This window comes from Mus caroli, unplaced genomic scaffold (assembly GCF_978045245.1).
Source record: "Mus caroli unplaced genomic scaffold, Mus_caroli_1 scaffold_3, whole genome shotgun sequence".
Lineage (NCBI taxonomy): Eukaryota > Metazoa > Chordata > Mammalia > Rodentia > Muridae > Mus > Mus caroli.
This window is the reverse complement of record NW_028227258.1, coordinates 131994315-132013653: the sequence shown is the minus strand read 5'-3', so window position 1 is coordinate 132013653 and position 19339 is coordinate 131994315. Positions and strand designations below refer to the sequence as shown.

Below are 19339 nucleotides of genomic sequence, written 5' to 3'. Positions count from 1 at the left end.
TTGCTTTTCTTCCAGCCTTGGATTACCAGTGATTTACTACTCAGTGAAAAGCAGAGGAAAAATGATTTCATTTATTTGAGCTCCTGTGAACGGCGGGTTAGGAAAAAAAAAATGCCATTTCACTCATAATTCTTTGGCCCTTATTTGCAAGGCTGGCCTGAGTTGCTTTCTCTTTTGTGGGATTTATATAACTCACCAGTTGTTTCTTTTGGCTTCTCTGCTTAGTTTAACTGAAAATCTTCTGGGCAGATGCCATTCAAGCTCCTGAGCTTCACCCATTAATAGCATTCAATGGCCATCAAAATGCTTATCACTCCATGTTGTCCTTCCTGTCGGTAGCGGAAATGTTTTCCTCTCTGCTCCCCGAGTCAGTCCATTGATAGAAAGTGTTCAGAGACTAAGGCAGTATTCATGCTAATGTTTAAAGCACAAAGCTCGACTTTAGCTATAACCATGAAACCATGTTAACTTGGCTGTACAAACTTGCGCACAATATGCACATCCATGTGCATTTGCTAGCAATAAGTGGTGTGTGTGTGTTTGTGTGTGTGTTTGTGTGTGTGTGTGTGTGTGTGTGTGTGGTACTTAGCAGCTCCCTAATCTTAAAAATAGGCTGAGACAGAAACATGATTTGGGATCTCAGGCAGACTGGTTGAGATCATAGCTGTGTAAAACAGCTGCCAAGAGGAGCCCGACTAGGGAATTGAACAGATTAGGTAACTCAGAAATTTAGACATTTCCCCCCATTATGTTTCTTGTTGCAGTTTTGTAATAAAAACACGAGCAAACTTCAAAGGAAGCTCTGTAGTAAAGGTTAATTGCCACTAAAGAAGAGGGTGGGCCCAAGCACCAGTACTTTGTGCCCAACTCCCAGACAGACAGGAAGGATTACACGTGGCTGAACGCAGACGATGTGTGCCCAGCATCAGGAGAGGGAGACTTAGCCAAACCTCAGGCCCCACCAGGGACCTCCAGGGAGTATGTGAGCATATAGCCATGAGTCTGTGAGTCCATGCACGCTTACCAGTGGTCAGGGAAGGGAGGGGGGAAGACTGCAGTTTCCTTTCCAAATTAAAACAGGACATGCTCTCCGTCCCTCCTCAGGACAATTCCTGAGTGGTGACAGAGGCGTGCTGATGAGAAAGCAAAGGACCTCAGGGGCCAGCTCTTCTCCACCAGCAGCAGAGCCCTCCACTGAACATGTGAGGACAGGGAGGAGCCCAGGTAATACCAGATGCACAAACCGAGCAATGAACTGGCCATTGAAGCACTCTGTGGAAACATCCCCAGGAAAATGAAATTTCACACTCCCAATGAAAGGAGGAAAGGAAACTACTAAAATGGGGAAAATAGATGCTCACGGAGCTGACAAATAGGCTGTAAAGGATTCTACAGGAATCCAGCAGCACAGATTCGGAAGCAGAGGTCTGTCCTATAGAGGTCGTTGTCTTAGAGAGGTCACCCGTGGGCAGTCTTCAAAGCACCATGATCCCAGAAAAGGGTGATAGGCAAGCACTTGTCATGTTTCAACTCTGGTCCATGTGTGTGACATCTGAGTCTCTATGGCATATTTGTGCCCTAGCCTGCTGACACGGCTTGGCATGTGGAATTTTCCTAATGGTCTTTCAAGCTCCTTTGACTCTCAGCGTTTCAGTTAGCTTCCTTGTTCTGACCTAATCCATTTCTTCCCTCTGGGCCTTGCTACCTGACAGTATTCAAAGTACTTCATTAGTCTACTGTCAGAAAGATCCAGAATGAGAGAGGGTTGGGAGAGGTAGCAACAGACAGGGCCAAGAGTACTATAGGAATTGAAAACAAATAGCGAATATATACATAAATATATTTCTCATATTATGGGATAGGCCTTGCTAAGCTTCTCTTAAATGGCGATGGAAAGAAATTGCTAGAGCCTTTTGGCATCTATTTACAGAATCCAAGAAAACAAAATGGAGACACTAACGTTCTGTGGGTAAGGCCCAGAGGTTAAGCATGACCTGGTGAATGTTTGGTCTATTTTGTTGGTGGTGAGCCTAGTCACCAGTTCATACTGGAAGGCCTGCTAGGATCAGACTCCTTACATGCCCGTCTGTATTCCTTTCACAATGCAACATTTGCCTGAACTCTCTTTTAGCACTACAAAATTTTAAGAGATTTTTGGCAACCTCTGACCTACTGGCTTTTTTCATAAGCCTTTTATATCCCCAAAGTGACTTGGCTTCCAATCCATTTAAAGTAAAATAGAAATGCCGGTATTTACATCACAGCTTACTGGCAGGTTGCTTCTCAGGCATCTGCAGTGAGCAGAGTACAGCCTTTCAGCGTTCAGGCCCTATCTACAGCAATTATTTGCCAGCATATCTAAAAGAAGGCAGGCATTTCCTGCTGCACACAAATGGGACACTCTTATCTAAATCACTGTTTAAACAGGTATTTAAGAAAACACTATCACAGGCAGGAATTTACTGATGACGGAACACACTGGTTTAGGGCTGGACTGGATGGTTAAGGACTAGCCATTGTCAAGAAAGGAAGTATATCAGCATGAGGAAGGTATAGAGAATATTTCACAACTCCCCAGGGGTCAAGATGGAGGATCATAAACTTGGGAAAGCGGCCATGAAAAAGGCATTGAGGTTTCCACCTGGTAACTCCTCTGAACTCTGGAGCCACCTGAGAGGAAGAGCTAGCGAGTTGGGCCAGTTTGTGTCCGGGACTATTCCACTAAAGCCATAGCAGATCTCCATAATGAAAGCTGGAGAATGGCCAAACTGGGCATGCCAAAAGCTTAGAAAATGTATTTCCTGGAAAGACACTTTGAGAATCGATTGGCTCTCCCACAATCCGTAACCTAGGCGAGAGCGTGCTCTGGCTCCCCAGCCCTGCTCTAACCAGTGCAACTGGAATTTATTCCCAGTGGAGGCTTATAAAGCTGGGCTGTTATTCTCACATTAAGTACACTGCCCTCTGGTGAGGGCTGTGGTTTCTGTGTGGGCAGAATGTGTGGTTTACTATGGCTAATTTGTTTATGTTGTTGACGGTGGTTTCATGCTAAGAAGTGATCTGATTGGCTTCTTTACCAAGACCGTTTAAAGGTGGCTGAGACATGCTGGAGCATTAATGCGCTGTCACTAATGGGTAACGACTGGTCTCTTTGACCACGGATGTGCTTCACCGGGTTCTGTTCTGCTTGGGACCTGAGAGCCACAGTCTCTTTATGAGGGTTATCTAAGTGTGGCTTGGTGGCTCGTGCCAGAAGTACCTCCTTGTCTCAGAAGGGGAGCTAAACACTGAAGGAAAAAGTCCAGCCATGACTTCCCTCACAAGGACACTGAAGAATAGTATATACTGAGAGAAGAGAGTCAGACTGTTCCCTTTAAGAGGAGAGGCAAAACCTTCCTGGAAGATGGCGATCAGGAGGAAGTAAAGGACCCTGAGAGCCCTCACTTCGTGCATAAGCCAGACTGCGCTGTCTGAGACATGAGTAAGGAGCTTGTGTGAGCTCAGGTCCATTCCACAGAAGAGCTCATGGAGACCTTCCCTACCGCTACAACACAGAAGAACTTTCTTCCAGCCAGGAGTCCTGCATAAGGAAAAGAAAATAATTATGCATGTCTGGCAGAAGAGGGAGTTGTGGCTTGCTGAGAAAGAGGAATGCAAGCAGGCAATTAAACATCCACAGAGCCACACTCTGGCTGGAAAGGAAGCAGAGAGTACCCCAAAGAACACAATTTCCTTAGACTCTCAAACTTAGGGTAGTCTTTTTCTGTTCTGTTTTTGGTTTTGTTTTTTTGAATGAGAAGTTGATCCTTGTTATCACAGGTTTGTTAATAAAGGGACAACAGTGATTTGTGTCCTGAGGTAACATGATGAGGAAGGTACCTCCAGTAAGATCAAACTCTGCGCCATTGCAAATACCTTATCTTTGCTGTTAAAAAAAAAAAAAAAAAAGGTCTAGATGTTGCCAACGAGCACAATCTGCCTGCCCATTCTACCCTCTAAAGGGCTGCAGATTGAGTTTCCCGACACCCACCCCATCATGTGAAATGTGAAATCATTCAAAATTGTGGGGATGGAATGTGACTGAAAACATAAAGGAAAACTTTGTTTTTTTATTTAAATTCAGAAAACATTATTCACTTTAAAAAACTTTTCAGAAAAATGTGAACAGATGTGTTTGTGTATATGTATAGGCATATATATATATGTGTATATATATATGTGTATGTATGTGTGTGTATATATATATATGTGTGTGTATATATATATATATACATATATATATATATATGTATATATATATATATGCCAGCCACACTTATGATTGGAGAAGGGGTAATTTCAACATTGTTAAGTGGTAACACAAGCTAGGTATTTAAGGGAATGATATAATATGACAACTTCATAGACTACCAAACCCTGCCTGGAGTCTGGGAATTGTCACTATCAACATGTGTAATAACTAGTAGCATTAGGTGGTCTGTACAGTATCCTTCCTGCCTCGTTGAGTCACACAGTCTAAGACAGTTGATGGGCACCAGGCAGTGCCTTCTAAAGACAACTGACTTCTTATGAAAGGCATCCAGGGCATCTTCTGCATAAATTACTATAGTTTACAGCAAGAGAAGATTATGAATGTTTGCGAGGCTAAATTTATTTACAAACTAGGTCTAACTTATTTATATGGCTGGCCCAATAGGCTTTTGTTCAAATATTTATGCTATCTGTTCTTCTGCCCCACTAAACTCTATCACAATCATAAACACTGTTGAAAAATGATTCGCAGTTAGCAGGATTTAAACTGCCCGTTATATCCCAAGCTAGTGCCAGTAAACTTTTGCACTGGTTGATAAGGTTTCCTCCATGGAATAAATATACATTTGACTTTCAAAATCTTTGCTGGGCTCCATGCTATGAAAAGTAAAGGTTTAAACAGATGTTCTGGGCATCACCTATACTGCATGAATGCTTCCACTACATGTTCCCATTGACACTCTGGGGAAAGATGGCAAAGGGGTCCAGGTTTAAATCCCTTCCTAAGCACTCAAAAGGGGATCAGATAAACAACTGTGGAGGTTGTAGCCCTCTCCAACGATGCTGCCACTTGGGCTTATTTGTGTGCCCATCTGAAGCTACTTTCCCAGTAACAAGTTGTAACTAGTGTGCCACAGAGCTGATAGAGACAGGTCAGAAACCAGAAATGAAGCTTCCTCCATCTGGTAGTTTAGCATTGAACAGCAAAGACAGGAGGTGGTAGGAGGTATCTGGCCGTGCAGCAGAAGATGACTAAGTTGAGATTCAGAATCATGAAAAGTAGAACAAGAGCTGTATTTAAGCTCCTGTGTAGTCAGGCATCTCCAGCCTTAGACTGACGAGAACCATATGCCCTTGGCCTTTTGTATCTACACACTCTTCACATCCAGAGATCCAACCAATTACAGATGGAAGATATTCACACATATGGCAATGCCTTTACTGAACTCACACACTTTCTCTTCCTATCACTGTTCCTAAGCAATTCAGTGTGACAACAAGTATCTAAATGGCTTTGGCACTGCAGTAGCCATTGGAAGTAACATAGCAACAACTTAAAGTTTACAGGAGCATTTGTGTAGGTTAGAGGCAAGAAATGTTATTTCATTAGAGGGAAATATCAAGGGACTTTGTCTTCAAAAGTCTTCTCCAATTCCCCCAACACCTCAGGTTCCAAGGAACAACAGTCTGCACCAGTTTATTGCTTTGGGGTTTGTTTAAGAATAGGCCTCTTATTTTTAATTATTGGTAGAAACAACTTTTTCTCATGTGCATCTCAGAATAACATGAAGAGGAACATAGGAATTATTTACCTTGCTGAGGCTACAGATAACGCAGAAACTGACAGTGCCAACAGGTTCTCAAGTGGCATGCTCACTTGACTACTACAGGATGAGCCAAGAGAAACCTTCTCAGAGGAGGGATGTCTCTGTTATATACCGGAGGAACATGCATTGGCCTGTGATAGACCTCAGGGGGAAGAACTGTCCTACAGCAAATGGTGTAGGTCTGCTTTACAGCATCAGTGTACCTCCCAAATGCTGTTTAGAGCCTAAACTATGACTCTCATCGAGCTGCAATTAGATGCCCTTCCAGGTAGACCAGATTTAGGTTTAATTGCTCTCAGAATCGTTGATGTACTGAGAGAAAAGACTGGCCAGACTAGCCTGGAAGTAACATCCATCCAGAACAAAAGTTAGTAGAAAATGGCAGCCCGGTTGCCTACTGATACCTCATATTTCCATCAGATGATGGTGCCCTGCCCCAGGACTACCCATTTCTGCTTACAATAGTCAAACCAAACCACAGCTAACTAGAAAAATGCACCAGAGTGCTTTTTTGTTATTTAGTGTGATAAGACAAGATAATTTTAAAGGACTTAGTCTGATAAATATTCTCTTTCTTTCTTTCTTTCTTTCTTTCTTTCTTTCTTTCTTTCTTTCTTTCTTTCTTCTTGGGGGGGGGGGTTGGGTTTTTTAAGACAGGATTTCTCTGTACAGCCCTGGAACTCACTCTGTAGACCAGGCTGGCCTTGAACTCAGAAATATGCCTGCCTCTGTCTCCCAAGGGCTGAGATTACAGGCTTGGGTCACCACTGCCCAGTGATAAATAGTCCCTAACAAGTCTTTTATTTCAATGGGTTACAACTAAGTCAATTTGCTGAGCTAAAATCTGTGTCACACTGCTTAATGAAAGTAACAGACCCAACCATCCATTTCTGAGCCATCACATGCACATGGTCATAGCATCAGAGAAAGGGGGCCACAGGATCCTTTGAAGTCAGCAGTTCAAAGCTGAGGGCCAGCATGAGTGAGAGGATACACAGAGGAGATGTCTCTTTTTTCATAACATTGTAGAACCCAGGTATTAGGAAGACTGGCAAGGCTCGGAGTTCACATCAAAGCATCTGAGACACTGTGGACAAGTCCATGTAACTCTGGGTGAATATTTGAGAGAGGAACTTTGTAATGGAAGTCTATGAAGAGTTTGATTCCTGAGTGCTCAGAATTACACAGCAATTCTGCTCACCCTGTTTTTATTGCTCTTACATGAGGTCTCCTTCATTCCATTTTCAAAGACTTGTCATCACTATGAAATCTTAGCATCTATGATCCAACAGAGATCCAACATGCAACAAAATGTCAGTCATTCAGTCAACAAGCCTTGTCCATGAAAAGCCCCATGGGGCAGGGGGAGGGGGTCACAAAGAATAATCAAGTGAAATTTCTGATTGGAAAGGACTTATACTCTTGTCAAAGAGAAAGGGCGAATGTCCAGGCAGAATGAGCATCTAAGAACCTCCACTAAAAAAACTGTCCAGTGAGCGTTAGAGAAAACAAGAATTGTACCCATCAACTCATGAGCGATCTTCCTTTTCATTAATGAAAAACTAAAGCCAATGATGGTTTAATGTTCTATTTATGAAGAAGACAAATAATCAGGAGGACTGTGAGACAAAGGGTTGTAGACTGTGGCCGAGCCTGGGAGAGGTAATGACTTTTAATTGGATTGAGTTTATCATACTTGCAGGGGTACAGCAGACTCAGAGGGAAGGATTAGCGTGATTTCCACTTTCTATTATTTGGCATAATGAGAAAACAGAGGGTGGTCCTCATCCCTGGTGCACATTATAAGCCATAGGAGATGCTTAATATGTCAGGTTTGGGTAGCACTGAACTCTCTTATACAAACACATTTATTTGGACATAGCTAAGTCAAAATAAGTCACCTGGAACAAAGGTCAGAGGTCATTAATTTGCATAGTACAAAGGATTTATGAATTTTTAAATTAATCCTCCTGGATCTCTACACCATTTCAAACAGTAGGGCACATCTGCATTTTTCTTCAAAGTTTAGATAGCTTAAAGGGTCAAATGAAAAGTCTTGGCTGAAGGAAAACCAGCTGAGCAGACTTCTCCTAGGTGGAAAATGAATACACCATAAATCCCTCTGAGAAATGGCCTCATAGACAGGAAAATACAAACACACACACACACACACACCAACCTGGAAAAATCACTACGCTAACAAAATCATGTGCAAATGTCTATGAGTCACACATGCATGCACATGCACGCACACACACACACCCACACACATGCATCAATATACCCCAAATTCAGGAGGCTGAAGGAGGGATGGCAGCATACAATGCACCCACAAACTAAGGCCCAGAGGACAGATTTGGGGTGTCAGACTTACTGCAGAGTGCCCAGGATCCAGCCAAGCTTTTAGCCAAAGCAAACAATTCCATGTGATCTTACTGACTTAGAAGTATTAGCTAAAGCAAGCCAGTTCTATCGAAGGTACTAAGTGGTACCATTCTCCTTCTCAGCATTGGGAAGCTCTAACATTAAAGTCCATAGAGCATCAAGCACACTCGTCAGCAGTGTGTAAGGACATGTAAATGTGACTCCTCTGATGCAAGTGAGCATTAACTCCATGTCTACGTGTACTTGAACTGAAAGATTCCCAGTCCCGCTCTTTCTCTGCCTTATATCTGAGATACTAACAGACGGACTTCCCCCCAAGTGCAATCAGTTCAGAATTTGTATTACCCTCTCCGTATAATGCAAGCTTTTCAACTATTGGTTATAAAACAAATAAAAATAAACAAGTCATTTCATGGATGACCCACACTTCTGTTCTTCCATCATTTCTTCTTCATCATCAGTCTTCTTCAAAAAGACAATTGGAAGCCTATATTAAATATAGCCAATATATTTTACTTTACCAATATTTATTGTAATATTTATTCATCTACCATGAAGCAACTATGCCCCATAGGGTTTAGACTGTAACTTTCACAAGGGAGGAGACTTTACCATCTTCACTGATGCCTTTGCATTGCCAAGAATGCTATCTGAAACAAAATGCATACTCAATAAATATTTGTTCAATAAAAGAATAAACTCAGTAAAGGCACAGAAATAAGCCATAGGGAATAAAGAACCCAGATCGGCTATCAACAAACCAGGCAATGCATTCAAAGTTCACATGGAATGTAGCTTTAAAAACATAAATCTGGGGACTAGAGATACAGCTCCATTGGTAGAGTATATCCCTAGCATGCAGGAAGCTCTTAGGCCCATCCCTGGCAGTAGATAAAGCCAGCATGTGTAATCTCAGCACTCAAAGCAGTGGAGGCAGGAAGGTCAGAAGCTCAAGGCTTTCAGTCAGTTTAGAGTATGTGAGAACCTGTCTCAAATATGTTCTTGTGTTCTCTCTCTCTCTCTCTCTCTCACACACACACACACACATACACACTCACACATACACACACCCCTCCTCTCCTTTCTCTCTTCTCCCCCTCTCTCTCCTCTCCCCCCACCCATATGAATTCTATTGCTAGAACTAGCAATAAAGAAACTTACACAATAGAATCTGTCTTTAGATCCATGGCTTCCTATTCAAGACTCTGAACTAATAATATCATAATAAATTTAAATAGTCTATAAACTTTAGATCCTATTTAAGCCTAAAGACCCCTGGTGTCCTACCTGGTTAGGAAATTCTATGCAATCAGAAAAGTCCTATAAAATGTCTGATGTTATCCAACATGGTAGCCACTGGCCACATGTGACAAGTGACCTCTTGTCCAAACTAAGATGTGCTGAAAGTTTAAATTTTTATTATGTTCCAGATTAAAAAAAAAAAAGACAAAAATCAAAAAACTTAAAGTAAAATGTACAACACCAATTTGATATTTTTAATTGATATAATTTGTTGATACCTACTAAGGCATGCAATTTTGGAAATAGTGGGTTTAATAGAACATAATAAAGTTACTTTTTCCTTTATCTTCTTGAGTGTGGCTACTAGAATGTTCTAAATTAAGATGCAGTTCACATGTCCTTTCCTGTAGATCAACACTGGCTTTTAAAAATACTTCTGACACTAAGTTGACATAAGAATCAGAATAATCGTACATCTTCCATTTTCATAAGCTTTCAGATAAAATACAAATGCCAAGAGTCATTCTCATTATTATTATAGACTTCTCTCTGTCTTTAAATCTTAAGTGGTAGCGCTCAAAGGTCACTGGCATTCAGATCTATCTGTGTTCCCATGACAAAAGGTGATGAAATGCTATGTGGACGGTTCATTTTCCACTACTCCCTGTTGGTATGTCTCCACATAGACACGTATTGAAATGAAATACTAAGAAAGATCAATATGGTTATTGACATTGTGCAGAAAGATGAGGTAATTTGAGAACACTACATAGCCAGAATCTTGGTGATGATGTAAGAAGCAGACATTTTGAAAAGGGTACCACTGGCTGAGGGGCCGTGAGGCATGCCTGATGATAAGCAAGACAAATCTATTCCATGAATTCAGTCCAGCATGCAAAGAAAAGATGTCAAGGTATGAATTTGCTTCTTTCCCTATCTTTTGAGTAGTACAATTCAGTTTCTCTACCAGAAATTCCATTCTATCTCGCCATAAACAAAATGTGCCTCAAAACACCTGGCAGATAAACAAAAACAAACAAACAAACAAACATAAACTGAAGACCTTCTAAGGTACCATGGCAATCGTAGCACAATTGGTAGAGGGAAAATCTATTCCCCGGTGGTTGTGTGTATGTAACACAGCTGTGATGGCTTTCCCAAAAGGTTTACGTTCCATAAGCACAGCGCTCAGAAACCTCAGCACTGAGCTGCCAAGAGAAGCCCATGTTCCTTCGAGGTAAAAGAAGGAAACGAGTTGTCTGGAGCAGGTCTACACTCTTACCAGGCCAAGCCTCTGAGACATTTTATGAATATTAATTGATGTATTTACTGACCTTGGGCAGTTGCTAACCCAACATTCCAACCATTGTTCGAAGCCTATCATGTTCTTCCAGGCTGTTAGTTTTGGAGCGGCTCTGTAATCCTCGTGAGCTGACCGAAACGGTGATCAATCAACACCCTGAAAGCTTCTAGTACATCCCAATACCTGCTAGCTGCTTTGATAAATAGTATTCATGGGACTGTGTGAAATTTACATTGTGGGAGTACTTAAATACATGTGGGAACATGGCAGCCTATTGTCCCTGGGTTTTGGGGTTTTTTTTGTTTTTTTTTTTATTACATTTAAACAAAGTCTTGTTTACAGAAATCATCACTTGTGCCAAGTTCATTCTGTCTCTCTACACACCACTGGGCATGTTCCTCTCTGCTTGTAAATAGTGCCGTGCATGCCCATTTTGTGGCAGGCAACGTAACCAAAAGTAAAAATACAATAATAAGATAGTGGAAGTAATAAGATTTGAAGTCATCATATGCATATATCATACTTTGGAGGTCTGGACAAAGGCACTGAAGCACACACACCTCGTTTTATAATGATTGTGCCTCATTGAATGTGTGCTGCAAAGTTTATAGTGGGCAGCTAAAAAGCTTCCTTCTGCATCCGGAACACTGGCACTCACACCTGTTAAGACATCAGAGTTGCAGTTCTTTTTAAAAACTGGCTACTTCCCCTAATCTTTTTTCTAAGTGGCCATAATCTCTCCTCCCATCTTAGGCTTTTATTGAGAATTATAACCTAGCCAGAAGAGTCAAGAACATGTCCATGAACTTCCTGCAGACTTTGGTTTCTCTATCTTGTTTTGCAATGGCATTTAAATCTAGAATGCCCTTCATTCATTCCCTGCAGGAGTGCTTCTTAGTGAAAGCCTGGTGAGGTTCTGCAAGTTGGAAGTGGAGCAAACATGTCTGAAGCATCCCTGCTCCCGATGATACCAGCTGGAGGGTAGAAAGGAGAAAGCCAACCCATGGGTAAACAGAATGCCTGCGGTAGCCCTAGGCTCAGAGGAAGATGGAGTGCTGTGAAGTACAGAGCTGGATGAGATCTGTGGCAAGAAATCCTTACAGAGGCAGCATTTTAGAATTTCACCTTGGTGCTCTTAAAGCTACTTTTCTTTTTAATTTTTTTTGCACATTATATTTTGATCATATTCTTTACCCTCCCCAAAGTCCTCCTGGATCCTCTCCACATGCATGTCTACCCAACTTCATGTTCTTTTCTTGCTAATAATAATAATAGTAATAATAAATTTAGAAAAACACCACAAAAGACGAAAAGCACTAAGACATAACAAAGAAATTACACACACATTCACCAGAAATTGAAAAACAAAAAAACAAAAAACAAACCCAAAACACAAAATCTGCTTTGTGTTGGTCGACTGTGGCTGAGCATGAGCCTGTCCCTCCCTGCCTGTGGTCCCTGCGTGTGCTTGGTGATAAAACCAGTGACACACCATTAGAGATTTTCCATCTCTGAACACTACCAAGATGTTGGAAATCACTTGGTTAGGGATGGGACTTTGTCTGACTTGAACCTGTGCAGGCCATGTGCGTGCTACCACAGTCTCCGAGTTCATGGACACATCAGTCCTGTTGTGTCTGAGGGACATCCTTTCATTGGAACCATCCACTACCCCTGGATCTCACAGACTGTCTCTTGAGCCTTGAGGAGGGCTGGGATAGACATATCCCACTGGGGGCGGAGTGCTCCAAGGACTCTCACAGAGTGAGTTCTTTTTATGTCTGTCTTTTCAGCTTAGTGTTTTCATTCCTGGCTACCAAGGGCAAGAGCTAGCTCTGTCTCATGCAAGGGCTAGCTCTGTCTCATGTACCTTCCTATCTCCATCTGGAGTAAGGAACACAGTAAATGCTCACATTAAAATAGAACTACCTTTCAAACAGTGCTGCTTAGGAGCTATTTCATATTTGAGATATTCTTTGTATGTCATCTGAATCTTATAAGTGATTTCAAAAGTCATTGTTACCACTAAACCTGCTAACTGTTCTCTGGTCAAAAACCTTGACCAAGCAAGTGGCTGTCACAGCCTCATCTTCAAAGTTCAAGTTTACGAATAGTGGTCTCTCCTGTTCATTTCGGAGAATTATGCTTGGGTGAATTTTTTTTAAAAAGGCAGTTTTTGAGCTTTTCACTTGAAAATATCCCCCCAAACTGAGTGTTCCCTTGTTGAAAGCATAAGAAAGAGAAACTTTTAGACAACAAACCAGAGTACTGTGCTGGACCATAGACAGCACAAGCTAGAGTTGACAAAGTTGGTGAGGGTAGGTGGAATTTGCTTTGTTCCGGACATTTTGTTTTTTATGGGGAAAATGTATATTTCTGTACACATGTGTGTGCGAGTGTGCAAACTTGCAAGTGCATGTGGACGCAGAGGCTGACTTCAGATTTCTTCTCTACTGTGTCTTTCACTGCACCTGGACTTTTGGCTAAGCTGGATGGCAAGCAAGCTAGCAGGATTTGCCTGTCTCCGCCCACCCAGGGCTGGGCTTACAGACCCAGGCTGCCACGCCTAACTACTTTTTCTGTTCTTGATATAGGTACTGGGACCTCAAGTCTTCTTGTATAGCTAACATTTTACCACTGAGCCATCTGCCCTGTTCTTTCTCTTTCCTAAAATAAGTGTCCCGTTCTTTTGTCCTGGACATAAATGCTGTGGTCCATAGAGACTTTTATTCCATAAGTGTTACCTATTAAAAAAAAAATAAGTTAATTGTTCTCTCAGAAGAACAGGTAGGGCGGCTAATAAAAGCGTCCATTTCTAAAGAATCCAAATGTCCTTAACTAGTTGGGATCTGATTCTGACATTCTAGTTCAACAAAAGAACTCCAACCCCCTACCCAACAAAGGAATGCCTCTGAGTTTAAACTGAAGCCACACAAACACTCCTCATTCTACTCCAAATACCAAGAACAACTAAGGCTTTTTCTTCGTCCTATATTTGACATCCATTTTAATGATCCTTACTTTATTGCTTGTCAGAAAAGTGAAATGGCCTGTCGATTTTATAGAGTCTCTCCTACCTTTTGGATGGTCATATTATGTTTTGAAATAAGTGTATATACCCCCCTTCCTTTTTTTTTTTCTTTTTCAGCCTAAATGGCGCATGTGTGAGTTGGTACCCGGCTGCCAGCAGAATGAAATCATCATTTCTGGGGTCCAGGAGAATAGATCAAAATCACGCCAGCACTTTCATGGATGGATATATGCTGCTAAATGGATGTTTACCTAGAAAAGCCATCATCTGGCACGCAGCGCTGAGAACGCCCTTATGCAGCTAACTCATGTCTACTAAACAAATTTGGCTGGGCTGCCGTGAGAGTCGCCCAGTGGAAATTCTCAACATACATTTGTTTGAATGAGCTGTCACTCTGGGTTGATCTGCTGCTGATCTGTGTCACTTTGTTTAAATGTCCTTGTGTGGAATATATATATATATATATATATATATATATATATATATATATATATATATTCATTCCTTCCACTGAAAAGGCAGAGTGTTTCTGTGATGGATTAAATAGAAGTGAAATTTGAGAGTGACTCCTGTTTTCGATTCCTGTGTTCTTAGGCAGGTGGGTCTGGAGAAATCAAGAATGTCACATTCAAACACAGGAGAAAACAAGGAGCAATTTTGATTTAAAACACATTACTGTAAAGATACATTTGCTACTGTGTTCTCCTACTATAGGAAGCCATTTAGGATTCCCCATCCAAACAAACACCATATGGATTAACTCTCAACCTCTCTTTTAAATATCCAAAATCAGGGACACAAAGCTCTCTGCTGAGATTCCCCAGTCCTAGAGAAGTAAGCAGAGACTCAGTGCTGATGTTTGGATTCAGAAATCAAATGCAAGGTCGGGCTAGAACTGAAGCTCCAGTTCTCAAATATCGATGTAATGGTTCAGATGGAAACCCAACACCACAGGGCCATACCATGTCTGCAGCACTAATCAAGGAGCTGCCTGTTTGCTCCGCAGTTAAAGCAGTTCCCGCAGCTAATCTCCCTAGATAGGGTCTCGGCTTTAATAACCTATGGGGTCTGCTGTTAAGTGCTGGGATCTGGCCACCATCAGCACTGATGTCTCTGCTCTGCCAAACCCCAGACATCACGTGATGTATACACACTATGCCCCCCCTCCCACCTCGGCCCTTGTGGAAGTGGTAAAACAAGGGTCTGCCTTGAGCTGGGTCTTCCTAGGCTTAAAAACAAATGAATAGTTAAATATTCTTCACCCACCCACTGTCGTGGTCCAACTTAACATCAGCTTTTGGGCTGATGCAAAACAATCTCTCAAACTTCTGACCACTAATCACTTACTCTTTTTAAGACGTATTCAAAGATCTAGCTATGTATCTAAAGATCTGGGAGCCATACAGGTATGGAGTAAGTACTCTGGAAGTCAAAGTGACTGGTTCCATTCTTGGCCTCAATAACTAACACCCTTGTAGAGAAACAGGCAAAGACCACACAGTACACTATTGACTGATTCAGTGGAGGGGGCAATGATAGAGTAACATGATTATCATTAATAATCTAAGTTGGCGACTCCAAGGGACCAGGATATGGATGGGTGACCAAGGCACATGTGGAGGAATGGCAGTGAGTCAAAACTGATGTTGGTGTCCTGGGCAGTAAGATGGTTACAGGAGAACTCTAGATTCCTGACGGGAAAAAAAAAAAAAAAAAACCAAAACATGAAGAACAGGCTAACGATCAGTATGAAAATGGAGGGTGAAATTCCCTTACACGCTCAGCTCAAGAAAGGCACCCAGTTCTGCCTGCATACTCTTACAGAATGACCAGGCCTCAGGGCCCCGCTTACTTCCCTACACCCTTCTGTACCAGTCGCCCCTACTCCGTACCAACTTTGCCCATCTTGGCTCAGGTAGTGTTTGCACACAGTACCTGGATACACACATCCTTCCTTAGCACCATGCTGTGTGAGGTGGGACTCCTAGAGAGAGACTTTTTATATGGATGGATTTGGTAAGGCTTTATGCAGTTAAATTCAATATGTCACTCTGAGGAAAAAATATTTCAAGAATATTAAATGTCATTTGTTAAGGTAATTCAAACAACTTAAGTGAATATTCAGGAACTTTTACAGAATGACACCCCCAGAACCCAAGTCTCCAAGCCCGTGGGGCTCCTCCATACTCCACAGCTACCACTAACATTTCACTCAGCATGTGCTTCCTTCCCCAAAGTCATCTACTTGATAATATTGTAGATTTGAGTGAGGGCTGTGCTTAACATTATTTATAACTAATTTTTACACAGTGGCCCAGTCTTGTCACTTAAGCAGGTACAATAGATACCAACAGAACAGCATCACAGAGGATGGACATAGCTCCCAGCTCTCTCTCTTTATACATCATATTTTTTCATACATACACAAAGAAAACACTCTCTGATTTTAATATACTTCTAGGTGTTTTGCTTTGGTTTTTTTTTTTTTTTTTAAGAATCTTAAAGGTAAGAGTTAACTACAAAGCACTTATATGTGTTTTGGGGCTTTCTTATGTCATCCAAATGAGATTGATAATAAAGCCCTTTCAAGACAGGTGGGTGTTTACCACCAAGGTAAATTGTAAGTAAAATAAACTGAGAACAAAATGAAAATAAGGCAGAGAGCCCATAGTATTTCATATGAGCCTGAGTGGCTGAAATGCTCTTCGCTGTTTTGGCTTTTGATATTTAGTTCTTGTATTTGCCCTCAAATGGATGGATCATGATGTGTCTGTCTCGCTGATAAACATCACACAGCTCAGACACAGATACTTGTGAAAACACGTATAGACAGATTTGACTCTGCCCCTGGTTTCCTAAGAAAAATCAAATTGGAAGATGGATCAAAATTTACATAGTTGGCTGCCAAATTTCTTTGCCTGGGAACCGAGGGATCAAATCAGCTAGTGCTGAGAGACCTTGTCTTCAAAGGATTCTAGAAAACTGGCTCCAAAATCAATAAGTGCTTTTTTATAAACCTAGACTCTTTCATGACTCAGAAACTTGAAATGCTGAATAAAGATAATCATATCTTTTTCCTTAGGTTTAGAAAGACTTTAAGTAAGTTACTAATAATAAGTATATATTGAGGGCTTTATTTGTTGCCTCTGAGCCTAACTTGCACACACACACACAAACACACACACACACAAATGCACACTCCCAAAGTACTCAGATCTTGCCTTATTGAAATGACAAAGCTTGTCCTTTGCACAATGTGAAATGTACAAAGAGAAGAAAGACCAAACCTCAAACTACCCAAAAAGCCAGAGCTCAAACATTATTAAAATTCACCAACAAATAGAAATAAGCCAGCTCAAAATTAATTAGGAATAAACTGGAAGCGAATGCAGCAAACTGGGCGCCAAGCTGAGCACATGCAAAGCAAACAATCTTGAAACTCTTTCAAAGTGCAGTTCTGTTCCTGGACTGTTGCCTACAGAGACCACTAGAGAAGGAAGCCATACAAACCCTGTCACCCCCAGGGCAGGCTGATTCCTGGGTTAGTCCCTTAGCAGCCTCCTCTACCCTTTGGCTGCCAGGCTTCCTGGAGCCCTGCCCTGCAGACCAGAGAGCCCCATGCAGAGAAGGGCTCTGGCCACCCCGCCAGCCTGGTATTTGGCTCCCCAGCCACAAGTATGATGGATGATGATGAATCACAGCACCACCAAAACCGTGTGAATTCCCAAGGCCCCTGATTATTCTAATCGAGCCCCCAGAAGAAGGCCAGGCCTTCACAAAAGCCTCCAAGCAAACCTCCCATTCCCCTTGTCTGCTTGACACAGACCTCACTAAATAAAGCAATAGGCCAGATATGGCTCCTCTCTTTGATACACAGATCCAGGGCTTCATATTCATTGTTCAGTGATATGATTAAGCCTTGAATGAATTTTTAATAAACACTCCGAGTCACAGCACAGTGGCATGGCCACTCTAGCTATTCTTTGGGGAAGATAATGGTCTGTGAACACTTGCTGGCCACAACTTCTCCAATGTTCTCCTGCTCTGCCAGACAATAGAGTCAAATCATTTTCTTGTCTATCCCTCCCCCACCCCCACCACCTTACACACACACACACACACACAGAGAAACACACTATATACACAAATGTTAATGCACACACATACACTGTCTTTCCTAACACCACAGATGTATTTGGCAAAGGTATTCCAATGCAATTCGTTCTTAATACATAAAGAGTATCACAGCTGAACATAGACACCATAATAAATAAATTTTATGCTATAGTAATAGAGGCTACTTCATGAGCACACTGCTGTTTACTTTAATGAGTTAGGGGTTTTGACTTACTCAGACTGCTTGTTTATTTGTTTGCTTTGGTCAGGTAAGTTTCTAGTTTGCTCAGCGGGAAAGTCACTCTATCTAGGTTTTGTAAAATAGGGTTCAGCCACTATTGTTAAGGCTTAGATCATTTCAGATCAGTATGGAAAGAACTAATGGTGCCATGGCGCCAGTAACTCCACCCAATTAGTTATATCAGAACTACAATTGTGCACTTGCTGTGTAGGATGCTGACTATAGGCAGTTTCTAATATGTGGGTACCAAACTACCCTTTTACCACCAAATCCCCACTGTGCTACCCTCTGGGTTCTTGAACTATCTCAGAATTGTAGAGCAACATGAGGATATGGCTCAGAAATTACTCCAAGATGTCCACATCAGAGACATATGTGAAAATGAACCCAGCACAGTAAGTGAAGAGTTTCTATGAAATGTTTGCATTAGAATAAAAAAAATGTGAGCTACTTTCTCAAACGATTAGAGCTTCTGTGTTAGGTTGAAAAGACTGACTTTAACCATTAAGCATCCCAGCCATTCTTCCATGCCATCTTCTCCTTAATTATACCTCACAAGTACACATAGATGCCCCCTCTGATTGGCCATGAACCTTTAAAGATGATTTCGAAATAGTTCATCCTGACAAACAGCTCTCAAGATATTCAACCAGAAATTCTATTTCCTAGCCATAAAGGTCAATAAACAAGAACAACAGACAAAACTTCAGGAAAAGCAGCTCCTTTTGAATAGTGCTGCCATTAATTAGCTGGAAAATTCTGCACACATCTTTTCATCTCTCTGGGAAATAATTTCCTCACCTGTAAAATTACTGAATGCAGGGAGACTCCAGGGTGCCTTCCAACCCATATTCTGGGAGTCCATCAATCTTGATGTGGCTGTGAGAGTCAATTCCTAGAAAAAGCCATAAGAACATGGCTCCTCTTTATAAAAGTCAACACACCATGTGCAAATAGACTCCAGGAAAGCCACTGCAGATGGCCATAGATGGCACTTTATTTCATTCTGGAACACTGTCAGGGGTCAATTTGGAGACATGGAAGTTATAACTTTTACTAAGTAATGACAACATGCTGAACTGGCATGATGCTGTGCATTTGACATTATTGCTGTAGTTACTCTCCCCTAAACCTACTGAAGTATAAGCAATAGTCCCATTTTA

At 41.6% G+C, this 19339-nt stretch overlaps 1 protein-coding gene across 7 annotated transcripts in view; it reads right to left on the bottom strand.

Annotated features, from left to right (window-relative positions):
- The window catches only part of Mecom (MDS1 and EVI1 complex locus), a 552130-nt gene that overhangs the window by 284350 nt on the left and 248441 nt on the right, over window positions 1-19339 (bottom strand). For 4 of the 7 annotated variants that reach the window (XM_085835984.1, XM_085835987.1, XM_085835985.1 and 1 more), the window contains exon 1: window positions 18978-19052. The exons of 1 other annotated variant lie outside the window; for it this stretch is intronic. In XM_085835984.1, coding sequence (XP_085692110.1) covers window positions 18978-19041 — 64 coding nt within the window. In that variant the 5' untranslated portion in view covers window positions 19042-19052. Of the gene's footprint in view, window positions 1-18977; window positions 19056-19339 lie in introns of those variants that run through there. 2 more of the 7 variants (XM_085835989.1, XM_085835992.1) reach the window with 2 other exon arrangements.